Below are 21,066 nucleotides of genomic sequence, written 5' to 3'. Positions count from 1 at the left end.
TTGGATGGTTGAAAGGACCCTGAATTAGAAGGTCCTGCCTCAGAGGAAGAGACCATGGTGGACAGGACGACATGTCCACTAGGTCTGCATACCAGGTGAATACCTATCAGAATTACCGATGCCCTCTCCTGTTTGATCCTGGCAATCAGCCGAGGTAGCAATCAGCCGAGGTAGCAACGGAAATGGTGGAAACACATAAGCTATGTTGAAAACCCAAGGGGCTGCTAATGCATCTACCAGCACCGCTCCCGGGTCCCTGGACCTGGATCCGTAACAAGGAAGCTTCGCGTTCTGGCGAGATGCCATGAGATCCAGATCCGGTTTGCCCCAACGACGAATCAGTTGAGCAAATACCTCCGGGTGAAGTTCCCACTCTCCCGGATGAAAAGTCTGGCGACTTAGGAAATCCGCCTCCCAGTTCTCTACGCCTGGGATGTGAATCGCTGACAGGTGGCAAGAGTGAGACTCTGCCCAGCGAATTATCTTTGAGACTTCCAACATCGCTAGGGAACTCCTGGTTCCCCCTTGATGATTGATGTAAGCCACAGTCGTGATATTGTCCGACTGAAATCTGATGAACCTCAGCTTTGCTAACTGAGGCCAAGCTAGAAGAGCATTGAATATTGCTCTTAATTCTAGAATGTTTATTGGGAGGAGTTTCTCCTCCTGAGTCCACGATCCCTGAGCCTTCAGGGAATTCCAGACTGCTCCCCAGCCTAGAAGGCTGGCATCCGTTGTTACAATCGTCCAATCTGGCCTGCGAAAGGTCATTCCTTTGGACAGATGAACCGGTGACAACCACCAGAGAAGCGAATCTCTGGTCTCCTGGTCCAGATTTAGCAAAGGGGACAGATCTGAGTAATCCCCGTTCCATTGACTGAGCATGCATAGTTGCAGCGGTCTGAGATGCAGGCGCGCAAATGGCACTATGTCCATTGCCGCGACCATTAAGCCGATTACCTCCATGCACTGAGCTACTGATGGGCTTGGAATGGAATGAAGGACACGGCAAGCATTGAGAATCTTTGATAACCTGGACTCCGTCAGGTAAATCTTCATCTCTACAGAATCTATAAGAGTCCCTAGAAAAGGAACCCTTGTGAGTGGTAACAGAGAACTCTTTTCCACGTTCACTTTCCACCCATGCGACCTCAGAAATGCTAGAACTATCTCTGTATGAGACTTTGCATTCTGAAAACTTGACGCTTGTATCAGAATGTCGTCTAGGTACGGAGCCACCGCTATGCCTCGTGGTCTTAGTACCGCCAGAAGTGAGCCCAGAACCTTCGTAAAAATTCTCGGGGCCGTGGCTAACCCGAAGGGAAGAGCCACAAACTGGTAATGCCTGTCTAGAAAGGCAAACCTCAGGTACCGATAATGATCTTTGTGAATCGGTATATGAAGGTAAGCATCCTTTAAGTCCACCGTGGTCATATATTGACCCTCTTGGATCATGGGTAGGATGGTTCGAATGGTTTCCATCTTGAACGATGGTACCCTTAGGAATTTGTTTAAGATCTTTAAGTCCAAGATTGGTCTGAAGGTTCCCTCTTTTTTGGGAACCACAAATAGATTTGAGTAAAATCCTTGTCCCTGTTCCGATCGCGGAACTGAGTGGATCACCCCCATGACTAAGAGGTCTTGTACACATTGTAGAAATGACTCTCTCTTTACTAGGTTTGTCGATAACCTCGAAAGATGGAACCTCCCTTGTGGAGGAGAGGATTTGAAATCCAGAAGGTATCCCTGAGATATAATCTTTAACGTCCAGGGATCCTGCACATCTCTTGCCCAAGCCTGGGCAAAGAGAGAAAGTCTGCCCCCCACTAAATCCGTCTCTGGATAGGGGGCCCTGACTTCATGCTGTCTTAGGGGCGGGAGTAGGCTTTCTGGCCTGCTTGCCCTTGTTCCATGACTGGTTGCCTTTCCAACCTTGTCTGTAACGAGCAGTAGTTCCTTCCTGTTTTGGAGCGGAGGAAGTCGATGCTGCTCCTGCCTTGAAGTTACGAAAGGCACGAAAATTAGACTGTTTGGCCTTTGGTTTGGCCCTGTCCTGAGGAAGGGCGTGGCCCTTACCTCCCGTAATGTCAGCAATAATTTCCTTCAAGCCGGGCCCGAATAAGGTCTGCCCTTTGAAAGGAATGTTAAGTAGTTTAGACTTGGAAGTTACATCCGCTGACCAGGATTTAAGCCAGAGCGCTCTGCGCGCCTGTATGGCGAATCCGGAATTTTTAGCCGTAAGTTTGGTTAGATGTACTACGGCATCTGAAACAAACGCATTAGCTTACTTAAGGGTTCTAACTTTGCTCAAGGCCTCATCCAATGGCTCTGTGCGAATCGCCTCTTCCAGAGACTCAAACCAGAATGCCGCTGCAGCCGTGACAGGCGCAATGCATGCAAGAGGCTGCAATATAAAACCCTGTTGAACAAACATTTTCTTAAGATAACCCTCTAATTTTTTATCCATTGGATCTGAGAAAGCACAGCTATCCTCCACCGGGATAGTGGTACGCTTGGCTAACGTAGAAACTGCTCCCTCCACCTTAGGGACCGTCTGCCATAAGTCTCGTGTGGTGGCGTCTATAGGGAACATTTTTCTAAATATCGGGGGAGGGGAAAAAGGCACACCGGGTCTATCCCACTCCTTACTTATAATTTCTGTAAGTCTTTTTGGTATAGGAAAAACGTCAGTACACACCGGTACCGCATAGTATCTATCCAACCTACACAATTTCTCTGGAATTGCCACCGTGTCGCAATCATTCAGAGCCGCTAATACCTCCCCTAGTAACACACGGAGGTTCTCAAGCTTAAATTTAAAATTTGAAATTTCTGAATCCGGTTTCCCCGGATCAGAACCGTCACCGACAGAATGAAGCTCACCGTCCTCATGTTCTGCCAATTGTGACGCAGTATCAGACATGGCTCTCGTGTCATCAGCGCGCTCTGTCCTTAACCCAGAGCTATCGCGTTTGCCCCTTAATTCGGGCATATTATATAATACTTCTTTCATAACATTAGCCATATCATGTAAAGTGATTTGTAAGGGCCTAGATGTACTAGGTGTCTCAATCCTACGCATCTCCCGAGCGGGAGACGCAGGTACTGACACGTGAGGAGAGTTAGGCGGCATAACTTCCCCCTCGTTGTCTGGTGATAGCTTCTTTATCGGTACAGATTGACTTTTATTCAAAGCAATATCAATACAATTGGTACACATCGTTCTATTGGGCTCCACATTGGCTTTTGAACATGATGAACAAACAATTTCCTCTGAATCAGACATGTTTAAAACAGACTTAGCAGTGAAAAACTAACAAGCTTGGAAATCACTTTCAATAAGTTTTACAAGCAATATAAAAAACGCTGCAGCGCTTCAAAAATACAGATATAATTAAACAATTCTTAACAAGAAGTGTATTATTAGCAGAGGATTGCACCCATTAGCAAAAGGATGATTAACCCCTCGATACCCAAAACGGATAAAACAGATATCAATTAAGATTTAACGCTTTTAATCACAGTCAGCACACTGTCACAGATCTGCTGTGACTGATTACCTCCCTCACAAATGAAATTTGCAGACCCCTGAGCTCTCTAGAGACGTCCTGGATCAAGGAGGAAGAAGCAGAAAGACTGTGCAATAATTTTAACTGTGCAACAAGGCGCTAAAACAAGGGCCCTCCCACTCCAATCACAACAGTGGGAGCCCTGATATAACGGTTTCCATGCAGAAAATATGTTAGCCATGTGGAAAAAATCATGCCCAAAACGATTTATTACCAAAGTACCTCACAAAAACGAATAACATGCCAGTAAACGTTTTAATAAAAAACAACATTTTTCAATGTCATGCAAAGCTATCACTAAGCCTGCTACCAGTCGCTACCACTACAGAGAAGGCTTAAGTATTATTTCAGTGTTAACAGTATTTTCTCAGTCAAATTCTAGTCCCTAGAATATAACTCGACTGCGCATACATTTATCAGCCTGATACCAGTTGCTACTACTGCATTTAAGGCTGTACTTACATCATACGGTAACAGCAGTATTTTCTTAGTCAATTCCATTCCCAGAAAATAAAGTACTGCACATACCTCATTTGCGGAGGACCCCGCATGCTATTCCCAGTTTCTGAAGTTACCCCACTCCTCAGAATGTCGAGAACAGCCAGTGGATCTTAGTTACGCCTGCTAAGATCATAGATAAAAAACGCAGGCAGTGTCTTCTTCCAAATACTGCCTGAGATAGAAAAACAGCACACTCCGGTGCCATTTAAAATAACAAACTTTTGATTGAAGAATAGTTAAGTAAAAACTCCAGCTCCTCTCGCGACCTCCTTCTTTGTTGAGGGTTGCAAGAGAATGACTGGATATGACATGTGAGGGGAGGAGCTATATAGCAGCTCTGCTTGGGTGATCCTCTTGCAACTTCCTGTTGGGAAGGAGAATATATCACATAAGTAATGGATGACCCGTGGACTGAACACACTTAACAAGAGAAAAACACTTAGCATTTGTTTATACGTAAAAGAAACTATTGCAATATTTATTATTCATCAAATTAAAAAGGATTTGAACTCTTTCTTACTTTTTTAATTTTACTTGTGCAGTGTCCATTACTTGCTGTCACAGCACAACAAGGGGGCTGTGGTCTCTACAGGAAGGCAAAGCAGTAGCTTTTCCCATAAAGTGTTGCTAGGAGACACCTATAATAGCTGCAGTCAGTTTATTGCCCATGCTCAGTAGAGAACTTTTGCTACAAAAACCATGTGCCAGTAGAACTTAAGTTCTGCAATTAAATCTCAGTAGTTGCAGGCAGTGGCTACACTGAGAATTTTTAAATGATCATTTAGCAAGGAAACAAGTAACTTGTCTGCTGTTTTTTTATCACAATCTGTTTCTTTTTATGTTTAAGTTGATTTAACTAACTTGGCTCTATAGTACCTTTTCACACTCTCCAGCTTAAGTGGAAACTTCAATACATTATTAATGGTCTCATTTTTAAATTTGTATTTGAGACAAACTTCTCCTTCTGCTCCATCTCCCACCTGAAGGAAATAAAAAAGGGTGAAAATAATTAAAAATGCACTAAATAAATAACTGAGTCTGTTACAGTCACTATCTTAAAGGGACACTAAACCCAATTTTTTTCTTTTATGATTCAGATAGTGCAGCAATTTTAAGCAACTTTCTAATTTACTTATATGATCAATGTTTCTTCGTTCTCTTGGTATCTTTATTTGAAAAGCAGGAATGTAAGCTTAGGAGCCGGAGCATTTTTGGTTCAGTACTTGGGTAGCACTTGCTGATTGGTGGCTAAATATAGCTTAAAGGGACACTGTACCCACATTTTTTCTTTTGTAATTCAGAAAGAGCATGCAATTTTAATCAACTTTCTAATTTACTCCTATTATCAATTTTTCTTCGTTCTCTTGCTATCATTATTTGAAAAAGAAGACATCTAAGCTTTTTTTTTGTTTCAGTACTCTGGACAGCACTTTTTTATTGGTGGATTAATTTATCCACCAATCAGCAAGGACAACCCAGGTTGTTCACCAAAAATGGGCCGGCATCTAAACTTACATTCTTGCATTTCAAATAAAGATACAAAGAGAATGAAGAACATTTGATAATAGGAGTAAATTAGAAAGTTGCTTAAAATTTCATGCTCAATCTGAATCAAGAAAGAAAATTTTTGGGTACAGTGTCCCTTTAAAGTTGCATGCTCTATCTGAATCATGAAAGAAAGAAACAATTGGGTTTAGTGTCCTTTTAAGTACCAGAAAACATACCAGAACCCTCTTATCATACCTTATAGTATATAAAATATCTAAATATTTATAAAGAAAAAACAAAAACAAACAAGAATAAGGTACAGCAATAAGGGACAGAAAGGTCAAAACTGAAATGTGCGTAGGTGTATTTAAATCTTATATAAAAGCATTTTTGCAATTTACTTCCATTAGCAAAAATGCTTCTAGTAAAAGTTATTACTCTTTAAATGGCATATGCACATATGCTACATGTGACTAGATCATCAGGATTCAAGCACCATGCCTTTTCAGGCACCTGGCAGTGGTGTGCATTGCACCTACAAAGACTTAGAGCCAGAAAACATGTGGAGCGTAACATTGTGCTTACCCAAGCACGATATTTGTGCTCCACTTAGTAATACCATCACACATAAATGTGCACTGGTATTACAGGTGCAGTGCAATGTAAAAGCGACCTCGTATTTGCATTGCCAAAAGCCAAGCACTCGTGAGAGCATGCCTCCATAGGATCCAAGCCAAGCGCTCATGAGAGCACGCTTCCATAGGCTCCAAGCCAAGCGCTCATGAGAACACGCCTCCATAGGATCCATGCCAAGCACTCATGAGAGCACGCTTCCATAGGATCCAAGCCAAGCACTCATGAGAGCACGCTTCCATAGGCTCCAAGCCAAGTGCTCATGAGAGCACGCTTCCATAGGCTCCAAGCCAAGCGCTCATGAGAGCACGCTTCCATAGACTCCAAGCCAAGCGCTCATGAGAGCACGCTTCCATAGGCTCCAAGCCAAGCGCTCATGAGAGCACGCTTCCATAGGCTCCAAGCCAAGCGCTCATGAGAGCACGCTTCCATAGGCTCCAAGCCAAGCGCTCATGAGAGCACGCTTCCATAGGCTCCAAGCCAAGCGCTCATGAGAGCACGCTTCCATAGGCTCCAAACCAAGCGCTCATGAGAGCACGCTTCCATAGGCTCCAAGCCAAGCGCTCATGAGAGCACGCCTCATGCTTCCATAGGATCCAAGCCAAGCGCTCATGAGAGCACGCTTCCATAGGATCCAAGCCAAGCGCTCATGAGAGCACGCTTCCATAGGCTCCAAGCCAAGCGCTCATGAGAGCACGCTTCCATAGGCTCCAAGCCAAGCGCTCATGAGAGCACGCTTCCATAGGCTCCAAGCCAAGCGCTCATGAGAGCACGCTTCCATAGGCTCCAAACCAAGCGCTCATGAGAGCACGCTTCCATAGGCTCCAAGCCAAGCGCTCATGAGAGCACGCTTCCATAGGCTCCAATGGGAAGCCACAGCAAACCCCCTAGCGTTGCGCAGGGGGCAAATCATGCAGCGACGGGCAACAAAAATAAATATATATGTATAATTATTCTTCTTTATTTATAAAGTGCCAACAGATTCCGCAGCGTTGCCCATGGGTACAAGGATACAAGTACAACGGAGAAACAATACAATAAAAGACAAAATTTTACAGACAAATACAGGGGGAATTGAGGGCCCTATTCCCGTGGGAACTTACAATCTAGATGGGTAGGAGGATGGGAAACAGGAGGTGAGGACTGCAAAGGTGAGAAAGATATTAGTGAGGAGATAGCTGAGGGCAACTGTTAGGTAAGTGAAGTTAATTTGTTAATGAGGCGGATGATGAGCTTTCCTGAACAAAAAGGTCTTTAGGGAACGTTTAAAGGAGGAGAGGTTAGGGGAAAGTCTGACAGCTCGATGAAGTGCGTTCCAGAGGGTTGGTGCCGCACGAGAGAAGTCCTGTAGAAGAGGTGATGGTAGAGGACGCAAGAAGCAGGTCATTGTTGGATCTTACGGGGCGGGCTGGAGTATATTTGTTGATGAGTGAGGACAGGTAGGGTGGGGCAGCATTGGTGAGGGCTTTGTAGGACAGGGTGAGAATTTTTAATTTAATTCTGCTGTGAATGGGGAGCCAGTGAAGGGACTCACAGAGAGGTTCAGCAGTGCAGCCTGGCAGACGCATTTAGGATGGATTGAAGGGGAGAGAGGCGGGAGAGAGGGAGGCCAGTTAGTAAGTTATTACAGTAGTGAGGTCGGGAAATTACCAGGGAGTGGATTAGCTGTTTAGTAGTTTCATCACTCAGAAACGGACAAATGTTTGAGATATTCCGTAAGTGGTTGTGGCAGGATGTAGAGAGCAATTGGATGTGGGGAATGAAGGACAGATTTGAGTCAAGTGTGACTCCGAGGCAGCAGACTTGGGGTGATGGGGAGATAGTGGTGTCGCCAACAGTGATGAAAAAAATAGAAACTGGAGTAAAGTTGGGGGGGATTAGAAGTAGTTCGGTTTTGGACATGTTTATTTTTAGGTGGTGAGAGGCCATCCAGGTGGAAATGCCAGATAAGCAGTCGCTGATGTGAGAATTGACAGAAGGAGAGATTGCAGGGGTGGAAAGGTAAATCTGGGTATTATCTGCATAGAGGTGATATTTGAAGCCATAGCTATTGATAAGTTTACCCAGTGAAGAAGTGTAAATAGAGAAGAGTAGAGGACCCAGGACAAAGCCTTGAGGAACTCCAACAGACAGAGGCAATGGAGAGGAGGAGTCACCAGCAAAAGAGACGAAGAAGGATCTGTTGATGATAAGAGTGAATCCAGGAGAGGGCAGTGTCACAGAGCCCAAGAGAGATGAGAGTCCATAGGAGAAAGGGATGGTCAACAGTGTCAAAGGCAGTAGAGAGGTTAAGTAAGATGAGTATAGAGTAGAAGCCTTTGTTTTTAGCAGAAAGGAGATCGTTAGTAACTTTGGTGAGGGCAGTCTCAGTTGAGTGTTGGGGACGGAAGCCAGATTGCAGGGGGTCGAGCAATGAGTTGGAGGACAGTATTTGGGTTAGGTGATCGAAAACTAGTTTTTCAAGGATTTTTTAAGCTAGCAGGAGCAGTGATATGGGGCGGTAGTTTGCAGGAGAGTTAGAGTCAAGGGAGGGTTTTTTTAAGAATGGGGGTGACCTTTGCATGTTTGAAGGAGGCAGGGAATAAGCCGGTAAAAAGGGATAGGTTGAATATGTGAGTAAGAGCCAGAGTGAGTGTGGGAGACAGAGAAGGTATTAGATGTGAAGGAATAGGATCAAGTGGGCAGGTGGTGAGGTGTGAGGAAGACAATAGGGAAGCCACTTCACTCTCAGTGGTTGGGATGGCAGAGGGGGTGACTGGGAGTGAAGTTGGAGATTGCAGGCTTGTGTTGGGATGTTTCTTCGTATGGTAAGTGTTTTATTGAAAAAGTAGTCAGTGAGGTTGAGCACTGAATGCAGATAAGGGTGGTGGTGCAGGAGGGGAGAGGAGAGATTTGAAAATGGAGAAGAGTCTTTTAGGGTTTGAAGAGTGAGTGGATATATGAGAAGTATAAGTATATTTGCTTAGCTAGGTGAAGGGCAGAGGTGTAAGGGTAAAGAATTAACTTATAGTGCATGAAAACAGGTTCAGAGCGGGATTTCCTACAGGCACGTTGAGCAGTGCTGGAGTATTTTTGTAGGTGGTGTGTTTGCTGGGAGTGCCAGGAGCTGATGGCGCGGGGTTTTGTGAAGTTGGGGCGGAGAGAGAGTGTCAAGTGTAGAGAAAAGATTATTGTTATAGTGAGTTATAGCAAGGTCAGGGTAGGATATCGTTGACGTGTGGGGGAGGCATATTTGAATAAGGTTGGAGAGTTAGGGAGGGTCTACAGTGGGCAGATTTCTACAGGTGCGGGGGCGAGGGGGGGGGGGAGTAGGTTAAGCCTGTATATTAAGATTAAAGGTGAGCAGATGGAGGTCTGAGATGGGAAATGGGCGACAGGCAACATCAGAGAGAGAGAGCAGAGATAGGAGAATACCAGAACAATAGAGTGTCCATCGGTAGGGAATTGTCAGAGTTTTTTCCCTGCTTTGTTTGCCATGTGCTGCTGGCAGCCATTTTACTTAGCTCTCTTGCTCACTCTGGTGCATAGTGTGTGATGCTGCTCATTTCCTGCACGCCCTTTTATGGCCAGACTGGTGTACATCATCCATGTGAGACAGGTTGCAGTCTCAGAATTGTGATGTCATCACTTATTATTAAAAGGGCCTCTGTTCAGTATGCTTTGCCCTTGCATTGTCTCAAACCTGTTTTCTGAGTTCCAGTTCCTGTGTATTACCTGGCTGTCTGATGTCCCTTCTGGTTCCTGATCCCTGGCTTGTTCCTGACTCTGCTGTCCTCCTTGTTCCTGATTCCGGCTCGTTTGACTACTCGCTTTGGCTCCTGACTCGGCTCGTCTGACTACCAGCTCTGGTTTTGACTCCTGGCTTGTTATTTGACTTGTGGGCATTTTTTTATTTTTTGCTATTAATAAAGGTGTTATTATTTTTGCACTTCTTGTCTGATTCCTGGCACCCTGACATTATGCAAGGGACATGAATCCTGATGGTGCTAATAATCCACCTTTACCTACCATCATTTCCAGGATGGATGAACAGGATCAATTTGCACTAGCCCTGCAAACCCTGCTGACTCGCACTGCACATTTGGACCAAAGTGTCCAACAAGTTATGGCTGCTCCTGTTTCCGCTGCTGCACCTAGTCCTACCAGGAGCATGTCCGGTTCTGCACCTCTACCTCAGCGATATGGAGGTGATCTTATTCAGTGCAGAGGGTTTTTGAACCAAGTGGGCATTTACTTTGAGATGTTACCTCAGGCGTTTCCCTCTGACAGAGCTAAGGTGGGATTTCTCATTGCGTTGCAGAGGTCCTTTGGGAGAGTTGGAGACCGGGTGCCTTACCTGTGCTTGTTGGTCACTACGTGAGAATGGCCTGTTTTGTAAACTCGAGAAATGTGAGTTCTATCAGATTCAAGTAACCTTCCTAGGTTATGTTATCTCTGTTGCAGGGTTCTCCATGGATCCTAACAAGTTGTTCTGCAGTTCTGCAATGGCCTCCCCCAGTTGGTCTTAGGTCTATTCAACGTTTTTTGGGGTTCGCCAATTACTATAGAAAGTTTATTAAAAACTTTTCTTCCTTGGTCAAACCTATCACAGACATGATCCGTAGGTGCCCTCTTGTCTCAACATCCTACGCCTGACGGTTACTTGCATCCATGTGGTTTCTTCTATAAGAAATTGTCTCCAGCGGAGTGCAATTATGAAATTGGCGACAGGGAACTACTGGCAATAATTTTGGTACTCAAGGAATGGAGGCATCTTCTCGAGGGTACTAGCGTTCCAGTGCTCATTCTTACTGACCACAAGAATTTAACTTATCTATCAGAAGCAAAACATTTGTCGCCCCGACAGGCCAGATGGGTGCTATTTTTGTCTTGGTTTAATTATGGGGTCTCTTACCTGCCTGGTAGTAAGAATGTTAGGGCTGATGCCCTCTCTCAACAATTTTCGCCTCTGTCCAAGGAGGAGTCTGTACTTACTCCATTTATACCTGCTGAGCATATTTTGGCTACCATACATACTATGCACAAACCAATGCACCTCCTGAGAAACCTAGTGGTAAGTTTTTTGTTCCTGAGAATCTCAAACTAAACTTTTGCACACTTACCACTATCCTAAAGCCGCAGGTTACCCAGGCAGGAAGCAAATGATTTGGTCTGTCACTCGACAATTCTGGTGGCCAGGTATTCATTCTGATATTGCTGCGTGTTGCCTCCTGCTCAGTTTGTGCACAGAATAAGACTCCTCAACATCTTCCTGTGGGTCTTCTTCAACCTATTGCTAATGGTAAGCATCCTTGGACACATCTTTCCATGGACTACATTGTCTAGCTCCCTGTTTCCAATTGCAATACTGTTATCCTTATGGTGGTTGACCGTTTTTCTAAAATGTCACACTGCATTCCCTTGAAGAAGCTGCCTACCGCTCAGGAGCTTGCTAAAATTTTGCCCGGGAGGTCTTCCATTTACATGGGTTACCCAAGGAGATAGTGTCGGACCAGGATAGCCAGCTTGTCTCCAGATATTGGCGTTCCTTTTGTGCTCAAATGGGGATCCAGCTTTAATTCTCCTCTGCATATCACCCTCAATCCAATGGGGCTGCAGAACGGTCTAATCAAGCTCTGGAACAGTTCCTCCATTGCTATGTCTCAGATCACCACAATAATTGGTCTGAACTGTTACCTTGGGCAGAGTTTGCTCGTAATAGTGCTATTAATGCTTCCTACAAGTTATCTCCGTTCATGGCGAATTATGGGTTTCAACCATCCTTGTTGCCCGATTCATTTATGTCTCAGGGTATTCCAGCTTTGGAGGAGCATCTCCGGCAACTCCGTTCCGTGGGTGCAGATTTAGGATTGCCTTCATCGTTTTTTTGCAGCGCCAAAAGTTCCAGGCTGATCGTAGGCATCTGCCCGCGCCTTCCTACCAGGTTGGTGAGAGGGTTTGGCTGTCCTCCCACAACTTGAACCTTTGTGTGCCTTCCAATAAACTGGCTCCACGTTATGTGGGTCCTTTTCGAATATTCCGACGGGTCAATCCTGTGGCCTACGCTCTTGACCTTCCTCCTGCAATGCGCATCTCCAATGTTTTTCATGTCTCCCTCTTGAAACCATTGGTTTGTAATCGATTTAAGACTGTATTGCCTCGTCCCCGTCCTATCTTTGTTGACAACCATGAAGAATATGAGGTCAGCAGCATTATTGACTCTCGTATATCTAGGGGCCGCATACAGTATTTGGTTCACTGGAGGGGCTACGGTCCGGAGGAGCGTTTATGGGTTCCCTCCTCTGACGTTCATGCTCCCGCCCTCCTCCGTGCCTTCCATGCCCGTTTCCCCAATAAGCCTTTTGTCCTCCCGCGTGGGGGAGCGGTCATTGAGGGGAGGGTACTGTCAGGGTTTTTTTCCTGCTTTGTTTGCCATGTGCTGCTGGCAACCATTTTACTCACCTCTCTTGCTGACTCTGGTGCATAGTGTGTGATGCTGCTCATTTCCTGCACGCCCTTTAATGACCAGACTGGTGTACATCTTCCATGTGAGACAGGTTGCAGTCTCAGAATTGTGATGTCATCACTTATTATTTAAAGGGCCTGCGTTGTCTCAGACCTGTTTGTGAGTTCCAGTTCCTGTGTATTACCTGGCTGTCTGACGTCCCTTCTGGTTCCTGATCCCTGGCTTCTTCCTGACTCTGCTGTTCTCCTTGTTTCTGATTTCGGCTTGTTTGACTACTCGCTTTGGCTCCTGACTCGGCTCGTCTGACTACCAGCTCTGGTTTTGATTCCTGGCTTGCTATTTGACTTGTGGACATTTTTTTATTTTTTTGCTATTAATAAAGGTGTGATTATTTTTGCACTTCTCGTCGATTTTGAGAGGCTGAAGGAGTTAGTGAGTGAGAGAAGTTTAGAGGCAGCAGGGGTAGATGGGTTGTCAATGGGGATGTTGAAGTCCCCCAGAATTAGAGTAGGTGTATTTGTAGAGAGAAAGTAAGGAAGCCAGGCAGCAAAGTTGTCAAGGAATTGGGAGGTTGGGGGGTGATAGATAACTGCCACTCAGAGAGAGGGGGGAGAAAATGCGAATGCAGTGGACTTCAAAGGAAGAAAAGGAGAGAGATGGAAATGGATATAGGTACTGATAGGAGCAGGAGGGGGAGAGTAAGATGCCAACACCGCCACCATGTCTCTCACCTGGCCTAGGTGTGTGTCAGAGGAAAATAGCAAGGTTTCAGGAATTGCTAAAAGGTTGAAAGTGTTGGAAACAAACAGGTCATGAACAGTTGTAGGTTTGTTACAGACGGAGCGAGCATTCCAGAGGGCACAAGGAAAGAGAGGGGATAAGCGCTGTGTGATAATGGAGATGACATTGTTGGTATTGCGTAACCTAGAGCTTTTGCAGTGCGAGACAGAGCGAGAGTGTAAAAGTGTGTTGATTGCTGCAGGGCCAGGTTTAGTAGAGATGTCACCAGCAGCAGTAGCAGTGAGAGTGACCGAAGGTAAGAGTGAGATTTCTAGGAGCGCGTATGACTAGGCACAGGAAAGTTAGAGGGGGATGTGTTTCTAAGGAGACAGAGTAGTTCATAAGAGGACAGCATAGGGGATGACAGAAGGGAGGGTGAGATATGGATAGTGTGGGGGTTGTTGTTATAGGGACATGCAGTGAGTTTTAGGAGAAGGGCAGAAAGAGAGAGCATTGTGTAGGTGTATAGTTAGTAAGTTTACCTGTTAGTGGGACTGCAGTTTCCACCTCCGGTTTATAAATCCAGTGAGTAACTCTGCCACTTCTAACAAAACCACTTAGAATCAGAGAGCCACGGCTCAAATGAGTCTTTGGCCTGCTGTATGTAGCAGTCAGAGTAATGAACTGATTCTATGCAGCTGCTAGCTAGGAGTTACACACTTGCAAATTAGAGGGGGGGGGGGTGGCAGGATGCATTAAAGTTATACAGAGTATCTGATAAGATGATTACAGGTAGAAAAAATGGAGACAGAGGAAATGGTTACCAGAGATTTCTAGCAGGAATTAAAGGGACGTTATATGCTTATATACATATATATTTATGTGTGTATATGTGTATATACATAATATAAGCATATTAACACATACTGTACACATATATGTATATAAGAATACATATATATTATAGAGAAAACACAGTCCCCCATTGACCTCCATGTAAAGGCATTTTATGTGCCCTTTTTTTCTACACCCCACATCCCCTTGCTTCGTGCAGTTTAAAATAAAATAAAATTTGTCATATTTATGTTACGTGTGTTATATGTGGAAATTGGGGCAAATTTTTTTCCAAAGTGAAACTGCAAGCTCGTGGTCACATTAAAGTTGTTTGATGCCCCCGTAAACGGCAAATCTGCCCGGGCGCACGTTTCGATATTTCTCCACTCATAATCTGGCCCTTAATTTGTGTCATACAACCTACTGCTGACTCTAAGAAGGTGTGGTGTTTGAATGCTGGTGCATGTGCACATACAGCATACTGTATGTGCGTATGCCGCTAGCTAAACTAAAAAACTTTTACTAGAAGCTTTTTTACTAATGAAAGTATATAGCAAAAACGTTTTTATTTAATACTACAAAATACACATGTGCATTTCAGTTTTCATCTACCTGTCCCTTTCAAGAAATTTAAAGTTGTGAAATAATTTAAAGGGACAGTCAATTACTTTCATGGTTTAGATAGAGCACACAATTTTAAACAACTTTCAAATTGACTTCCATTATCTAAATATGCACAATCTTTATATATATATTTATATATATATTATGGCTGTTACATGATGCATTAGTAAGGAAAATATAACTAACTGATATTTATCAGAAAAAAACCTACTACTCATTTATTATGTATTTAATAACTTTGCTATTTTACTGTGTTTAGTTGTCCTTTAAACTAATACCAGGGGCGTATTAAGGCATAGGCCAACAAGGCCGGTGCCTAGGGCAGCAGATTTTTACAGGGCAGCAGATTTTTGAGTCCCTAGGGCCACTCTACTGAACTCAGGGCCGGGTGGCTAAATCAACCAATTACTAATGACTTAAATGGCTGGCACAGCTATTGCTATCCTATGGGATTGTATGTGGGTGCGCATGACATGGTGACAGTGGAGGCGGAGCTCACTTGCACGGCCTGGACTGAGAGGGAATGCGGTATTCTTCCTGGCTCCACCGTGTGATTGAGACTCACACAGACTACACAGTGCGGTGTGCACTACAACGTGACCACTGTGAAACAGCATATGCCTTTCTCCCTTCAATACATCTTCATTAGGCATTAAAATACTTAAACGGATTAGTCACTAAATACTTGTACATTTACTGTTTGTCTATCTGTCATACATGCAAAGAATAAGTATTTATTGCTGAATCTATACAACTATGTGACTTAAAACACAACTGAAAATATGTTGTATGCATTTAATACATTCAGAAACAATACAAGTATATACTTTATTATGATTGTATCATGTGACTTTATCCCCTAGGATACAATTCCTAAACCTATCATAACTACTGTTGTATTTTTTTAGTACTTTTAAAGGCCAGTTTGTATATCCATTACATATTTATCCAAGCAGATATTTTGCTTAAATAACTGTCAATCACCAAAGAAGATGTTTAAGGTTAAACAACTACCTACTGACGAACTATTATACAGTGAAGGATATTTTTAATGTCTTAATATATATGTGTGTGTGTGTGTGTGTGTGTGTGTGTGTGTGTGTGTGTGTGTGTGTGTGTGTGTGTGTGTGTGTGTGTGTGTGTGTGTGTGTGTGTGACCAGTGTGAATGCAAGCCCTGGTGAACATCTACTTAAAAAGACATTTTTTTTTTTTTAATTTTTTACACCCTGCCCCAAAAATATTATGTCTAAAAAAAGGCCTTAAACCTGGGGTGGGGTGGGGGGGGGGGGCAGCAGAATTTTGAGTGCCTAGGGCAGCACAAAAACTAAATACGCCCCTGACTAATACACATGTGAATAACAAAACCAAATGATCTAGTCATCCTAAAGCTTCTGAGAAATGATCATCATCAAACCAAATAAAATTCAATAAATTGTCCAAATGACTGAATAAATGAGCTAAAACAGTAAAATAAAAACTATTCAGACTAATTAAACCTGACAGTTGTAAATGAAGTATTATAATACAGAGATCAACCAGCTTATTATGATTCAAAGTCCATAATTAATAATATTCCATCTGCAAGTGTCAATCTTTACAATGACAGAGTTTCAAACTGTCCCGCATATTACGGGATGGTCCTGTATGGAAGCTCTGCCCCCGCTGGCCCTCCTACAGCTTCCCCGGGTTTCAAGAGCAAATTCAGGGACTCTCTTGACCATGAAATGCCCACAAAAAATCTGAATTCCGCCCCACATGTCTCTTTCACCTTCCAGTCCTTAAGTTCTCCAGAAAATGTGAGGTGTGTGCAGATAACAAGGCCCAGAAATTTACACTAGGTTAGGACTGATAAAAAATTGTAACAAGTAGGAATTTCTGCTAGTAACTATAATTCTATTTTCTGGACTATTTTCTTCCCATAACTAGTAACCCATAGCTATATTTTTCCACCCCTATTGATATTTAAATTTTAGTAATTTTTGGAGTCTGGGCGGGGTACGGCCCTTCAGGATCAGAGGCAAACAAACTCTAACTGAGGTGCAAACAATGCAACAATAAATGTGTTTATTAAATTTACCCAGTTGATCATATGATGGGGTATATGTTACAGCAGGGGTTGGCAGCCGATAATACTTGTCTACATGTCTCACATTGCATGCTTTGTTTAGTTAATCCATTTAGGTAATGGTTAGAAGTTTTCTGAAATAAATTTTTTTTTTAAAGAATATTACTTGCATATTATCTTCCTCTAATACTGATTGTGATGTTCCCATGTTGTAAATACTAATGGTTTACTCAAACTTATTGATAAAACACGCTTGATATCCATTCTATATCACTCGCAAAGAGCACCGGGCCTTCAAATATCACCCAACTCTAAGGCTGGAAATACTAATAAATATGCCAGTAACATACCTTCCCCTTTAGCTGAACGTAGACTATAGACTTCTGGCCTTTGAAGATGGCGCTGGGCGTTTTGGACAGCAAAACAGCTTCTAGTGCAGTAGGGAGGGCCCATTCCAGTGAGATGTCATCAACTGTTGGCTGTAGAGAGCATTTTAGGGCCTTAAGAACCTGAAAATAACAAGAGGAGAAACAGCCAGGAAATCAGTGACCATTATATAGGAATTCTTGTCTATGTAAAATCAGGGGTCAAGTCCTACAAAAAAAAGTGTGGGAACTCACAAAGACTTCCACCCCCCCCTCACAATTAATATTGTTTTATATATATATATATATATATACACACACACATACACTTACACTGTATTTATATGTATATAATCTATACACTTTGGTTAATGAAAGCAAATTAAATGGTTGTACTACAAATCAGACTAATCTAGTTGTTACTTTACTATGTAACCAAAGGGATAGAACGGTATGAAAAAAGATGTAAACTCCAGATGTTAGCCCAGCATTTCACAGGACTATGGATAAATTGTGATGTACAGAGTGGGACTTAAAAGTAGTTAAACGTATTAAGTATTGGCTTAACAGTGACCTACAATAAATAAATGCAAGACACTAAATCTTGCTACTAAAAAGTTCCACCTACAGGAAATAAGTAATAAATATATGTATATAAATGAAAAACCAAATCAAATATACAGAAAAATATATGTACAAGAGACAGGGATTCCAAAAATATGTACTCTATCTATATGATCCACAGATAGAGCACAATAAATGGTAATAATACAATTGAAGATACAATCAATTAATAAATAGCTCTATCCATATGTCTGGGTGTATAACAGGAAAAAATTAACTGTTTACATGAATATAACAACACCGTGTATATTACCACATTAAAAGGATATGTCAATATATGGTTCACAGATTCCCAGTCAGAGTGTTCAGTCCACACTGCAGCTCTTTCATAGACTCACCGGTATGGAAAGGTGGTACTAAGAAACAAATCCAAGACAAGGAAAAGGAGACAGGAGGGCAAGAGACTAATCTAAGAGTAATATATAAAAACAAAGTGCGCTCCTGTCGCCTTTTCCTTGACTTAACAGTGACCTAGTTAGTGAAACACATAGGGCTAGATTACAAGTGGAGCGGTATATATCGCTTTCATGAAAGCAATATAGCGCTCCACTTTGTCATACCAGCGCATGATAATGAGGATCTGCCTATCCAGCCCTACAGCACCACCACCTCAATGTGCTTTGGAAGAGGTGCTGTTGAAATAAGGGGGAAGCGAGTTGTAGTTTGTAGCCGCTCTGGGGCTTCACTTTGTTGAACTTACAGTAAGAACAGTCAGTGAGCGAGTCACTTACCTTGGGCTGCATTCTGTCTTTGCCACTGATAAACTCACAGGTGCCATTTGCTGCTCGGGAGATGCCTTTAATGAGAGATGTGGAGGCTCCTTCTCCGATTCCAAATGCGAAACACCTGCACATTAAGATTACATAAAGAGATAGCAATGCATGAAGTGATGCATGGTGGGAAGGCATGAGCACAGTAACACACAGGAATACACACACTACCACATTACACATATTTATACGGTCCCATAAGAGGATTAGGGTTCTTCTCACCTGTGATTACTTGAGTTCCTTTGAACTTCTGCTATCACTTGCTTTGTGTTCCCAACTTCTCCGTCTGTGAAGACAAAAAGCTGTGAAGAGAAGACACAAGTCACGTACAATTCATGAACTTAGAGAAAGCAGAAAGCCTTTTGTGCTTTTGGTCAGGAGACTTATTTATCCGCTTTCATCGGTATTCATCCATGGTTGTGTAGAAACTTTTACTGCTCAATATTTTTTTTACATAAAGTTAATTTTTAAAGTTGTTTGCCATAGGTCATTCGACCGCTGCTCCCTAACTTGTCGAGAGAGAGAGAGAGAGAGAGAGAGAGAGAGTATTTTGGTGATAATTTCTTCATTTAGAGGATCCTCTAAATAAAGAAATTATCACCAGAAATTGCTGTGGTGCTGTCACATACTTTGTATGGACTATATTTTCTGGAGGAACACAGATACTCCATTGTGACTGGCAGACAACTTGAAAACTTGCTTGGGTTTAGTGCTGGACTCCATTTCTGCCTTTATATATATATATATATATATATATATATATATATATATATATATATATATATATATATATATATATATAGTATCCCACAAAAGTGAGTACACCCCTCACATTTCTGTAAATATTTTATTATATCTTTTCATGTGTAAGGTAGTGAGTGTACAGCCTGTATAACAAAATAACTCAACACACAGCCATTAATGTCTAAACCGTTGGCAACAAAAAATGAGTACACCCCTAAGTGGAAGTGTTAAAATTGGGCCCAAAGTGTCAATATTTTGTGAGGCCACCATTATTTTCTAGCACTGCCTTAACCCTCTTGGGCATGGAGTTCACCAGAGCTTCACATGTTGCTACTGGAGTCCTCTTCCACTCCTCCATGACGACATCACAGAACTGGTGGATGTTAGAGACCTTGCGCTCCCCCACCTTCCATTTGAGGATGCCCCACAGATGCTCAATAGGGTTTAGGTCTGGACACATGCTTGGCCAGTCCATCACATTTACCCTTAACTTCTTTAGCAAAGCAGTGGTTGTCTTGGAGGTGTGTTTGGGGTCATTATCATGTTGGAATACTGCCCTGCGGCCCAGTCTCCGAAGGGAGGAGATCATGCTCTGCTTCAGTATGTCACAGTACATGTTGACATTCATGGTTCCCTCAATGAACTGTAGCTCCCCAGTCCTAGCAGCACTCATGCAGGCCCAGACCATGACACTCCCACCACCATGCTTGACTGTAGGTAAGACACGCTGGTCTTTGTACTCCTCAACTGGTTGCCGCCACACACGCTTGACACCATCTGAACCAAATAAGTTTATCTTGGTCTCATCAGACCACAGGACATGGTTCCAGCAATCCATGTCCTTAGTCTGCTTGTCTTCAGCAAACTGTTTGCTGACTTTTTTGTGCATTATCTTTAGAAGAGGCTTTCTTCTGGGACGACAGCCATGCAGACCAATTTGATGCAGTGTGCGGCGTATGGTCTGAGCACTGGCAGGCTAACCTCCCACCCCTTCAACCTCTGTAGCAATGCTGCATCTATTTCCCAAAGACAACCTCTGGATATGACACTGAGCACGTGCCCTGAACTTCTTTGGTTGACCATGGCGAGGCCTGTTCTGAGTGGAACCTGTCCTGTACAACCGTTGTATGGTCTTGCCCACCATGCTGCAGCTCCGTTTCAGGGTCTTGGTAATCTTATAGCCTAGGCCATCTTTATGTAGAACAACAATTCTTTTTTTCAGATCCTCAGAGAGTTTTTTGCCATGATGTACTATGTTGAACTTTCAGTGACTAGTATGAGAGTGTGAGAGCGATAACACCAAATTTAACACATGTGCTCCCCATTCACACCTAAGACCTTGTAACACTAACGAGTCACATGACACCGGGGAGGGAAAATGGCTGATTGGGCCCAATTTGGACATTTCCACTTAGGGGTGTACTCACTTTTGTTGCCAACGGTTTAGACATTAATGGCTGTGTGTTGAGTTATTTTGAGGGGACAGCAAATTTACACTGTTATACAGGCTGTACACTCACTACTTTACATTGTAGCAAAGTGTCATTTCTTCAGTGTTGTCACATGAAAAGGTATAATAAAATATTTACATAAATGTGAGGTGTGTTCTTACTTTTGTGGGATACTGTATATATACACATACATACATACATACATACATACATACATACACATATATACATA

General features: G+C 43.0%; 1 protein-coding gene across 4 annotated transcripts in view; it reads right to left on the bottom strand.

The window, feature by feature from the left end:
- Positions 1 to 21,066, bottom strand: part of LOC128648386 (von Willebrand factor A domain-containing protein 5A) — a 201,716-nt gene that overhangs the window by 69,743 nt on the left and 110,907 nt on the right. For all 4 annotated transcript variants that reach the window (XM_053700994.1, XM_053700993.1, XM_053700995.1 and 1 more), the window contains exons 10-13: positions 18,862 to 18,941; positions 18,601 to 18,715; positions 17,231 to 17,389; positions 4,947 to 5,050 (exon numbers count right to left, since the gene is read on the bottom strand). In XM_053700994.1, the coding sequence (XP_053556969.1) occupies positions 4,947 to 5,050; positions 17,231 to 17,389; positions 18,601 to 18,715; positions 18,862 to 18,941 (458 nt within the window). The remainder of the gene's footprint in view (positions 1 to 4,946; positions 5,051 to 17,230; positions 17,390 to 18,600; positions 18,716 to 18,861; positions 18,942 to 21,066) is intronic.

The sequence above is a fragment of the Bombina bombina genome, chromosome 2 (assembly GCF_027579735.1).
Source record: "Bombina bombina isolate aBomBom1 chromosome 2, aBomBom1.pri, whole genome shotgun sequence".
NCBI lineage: Eukaryota > Metazoa > Chordata > Amphibia > Anura > Bombinatoridae > Bombina > Bombina bombina.
The sequence above is the reverse complement of the archived record's forward strand: the minus strand, read 5'-3'. Positions and strand labels throughout refer to the sequence as shown.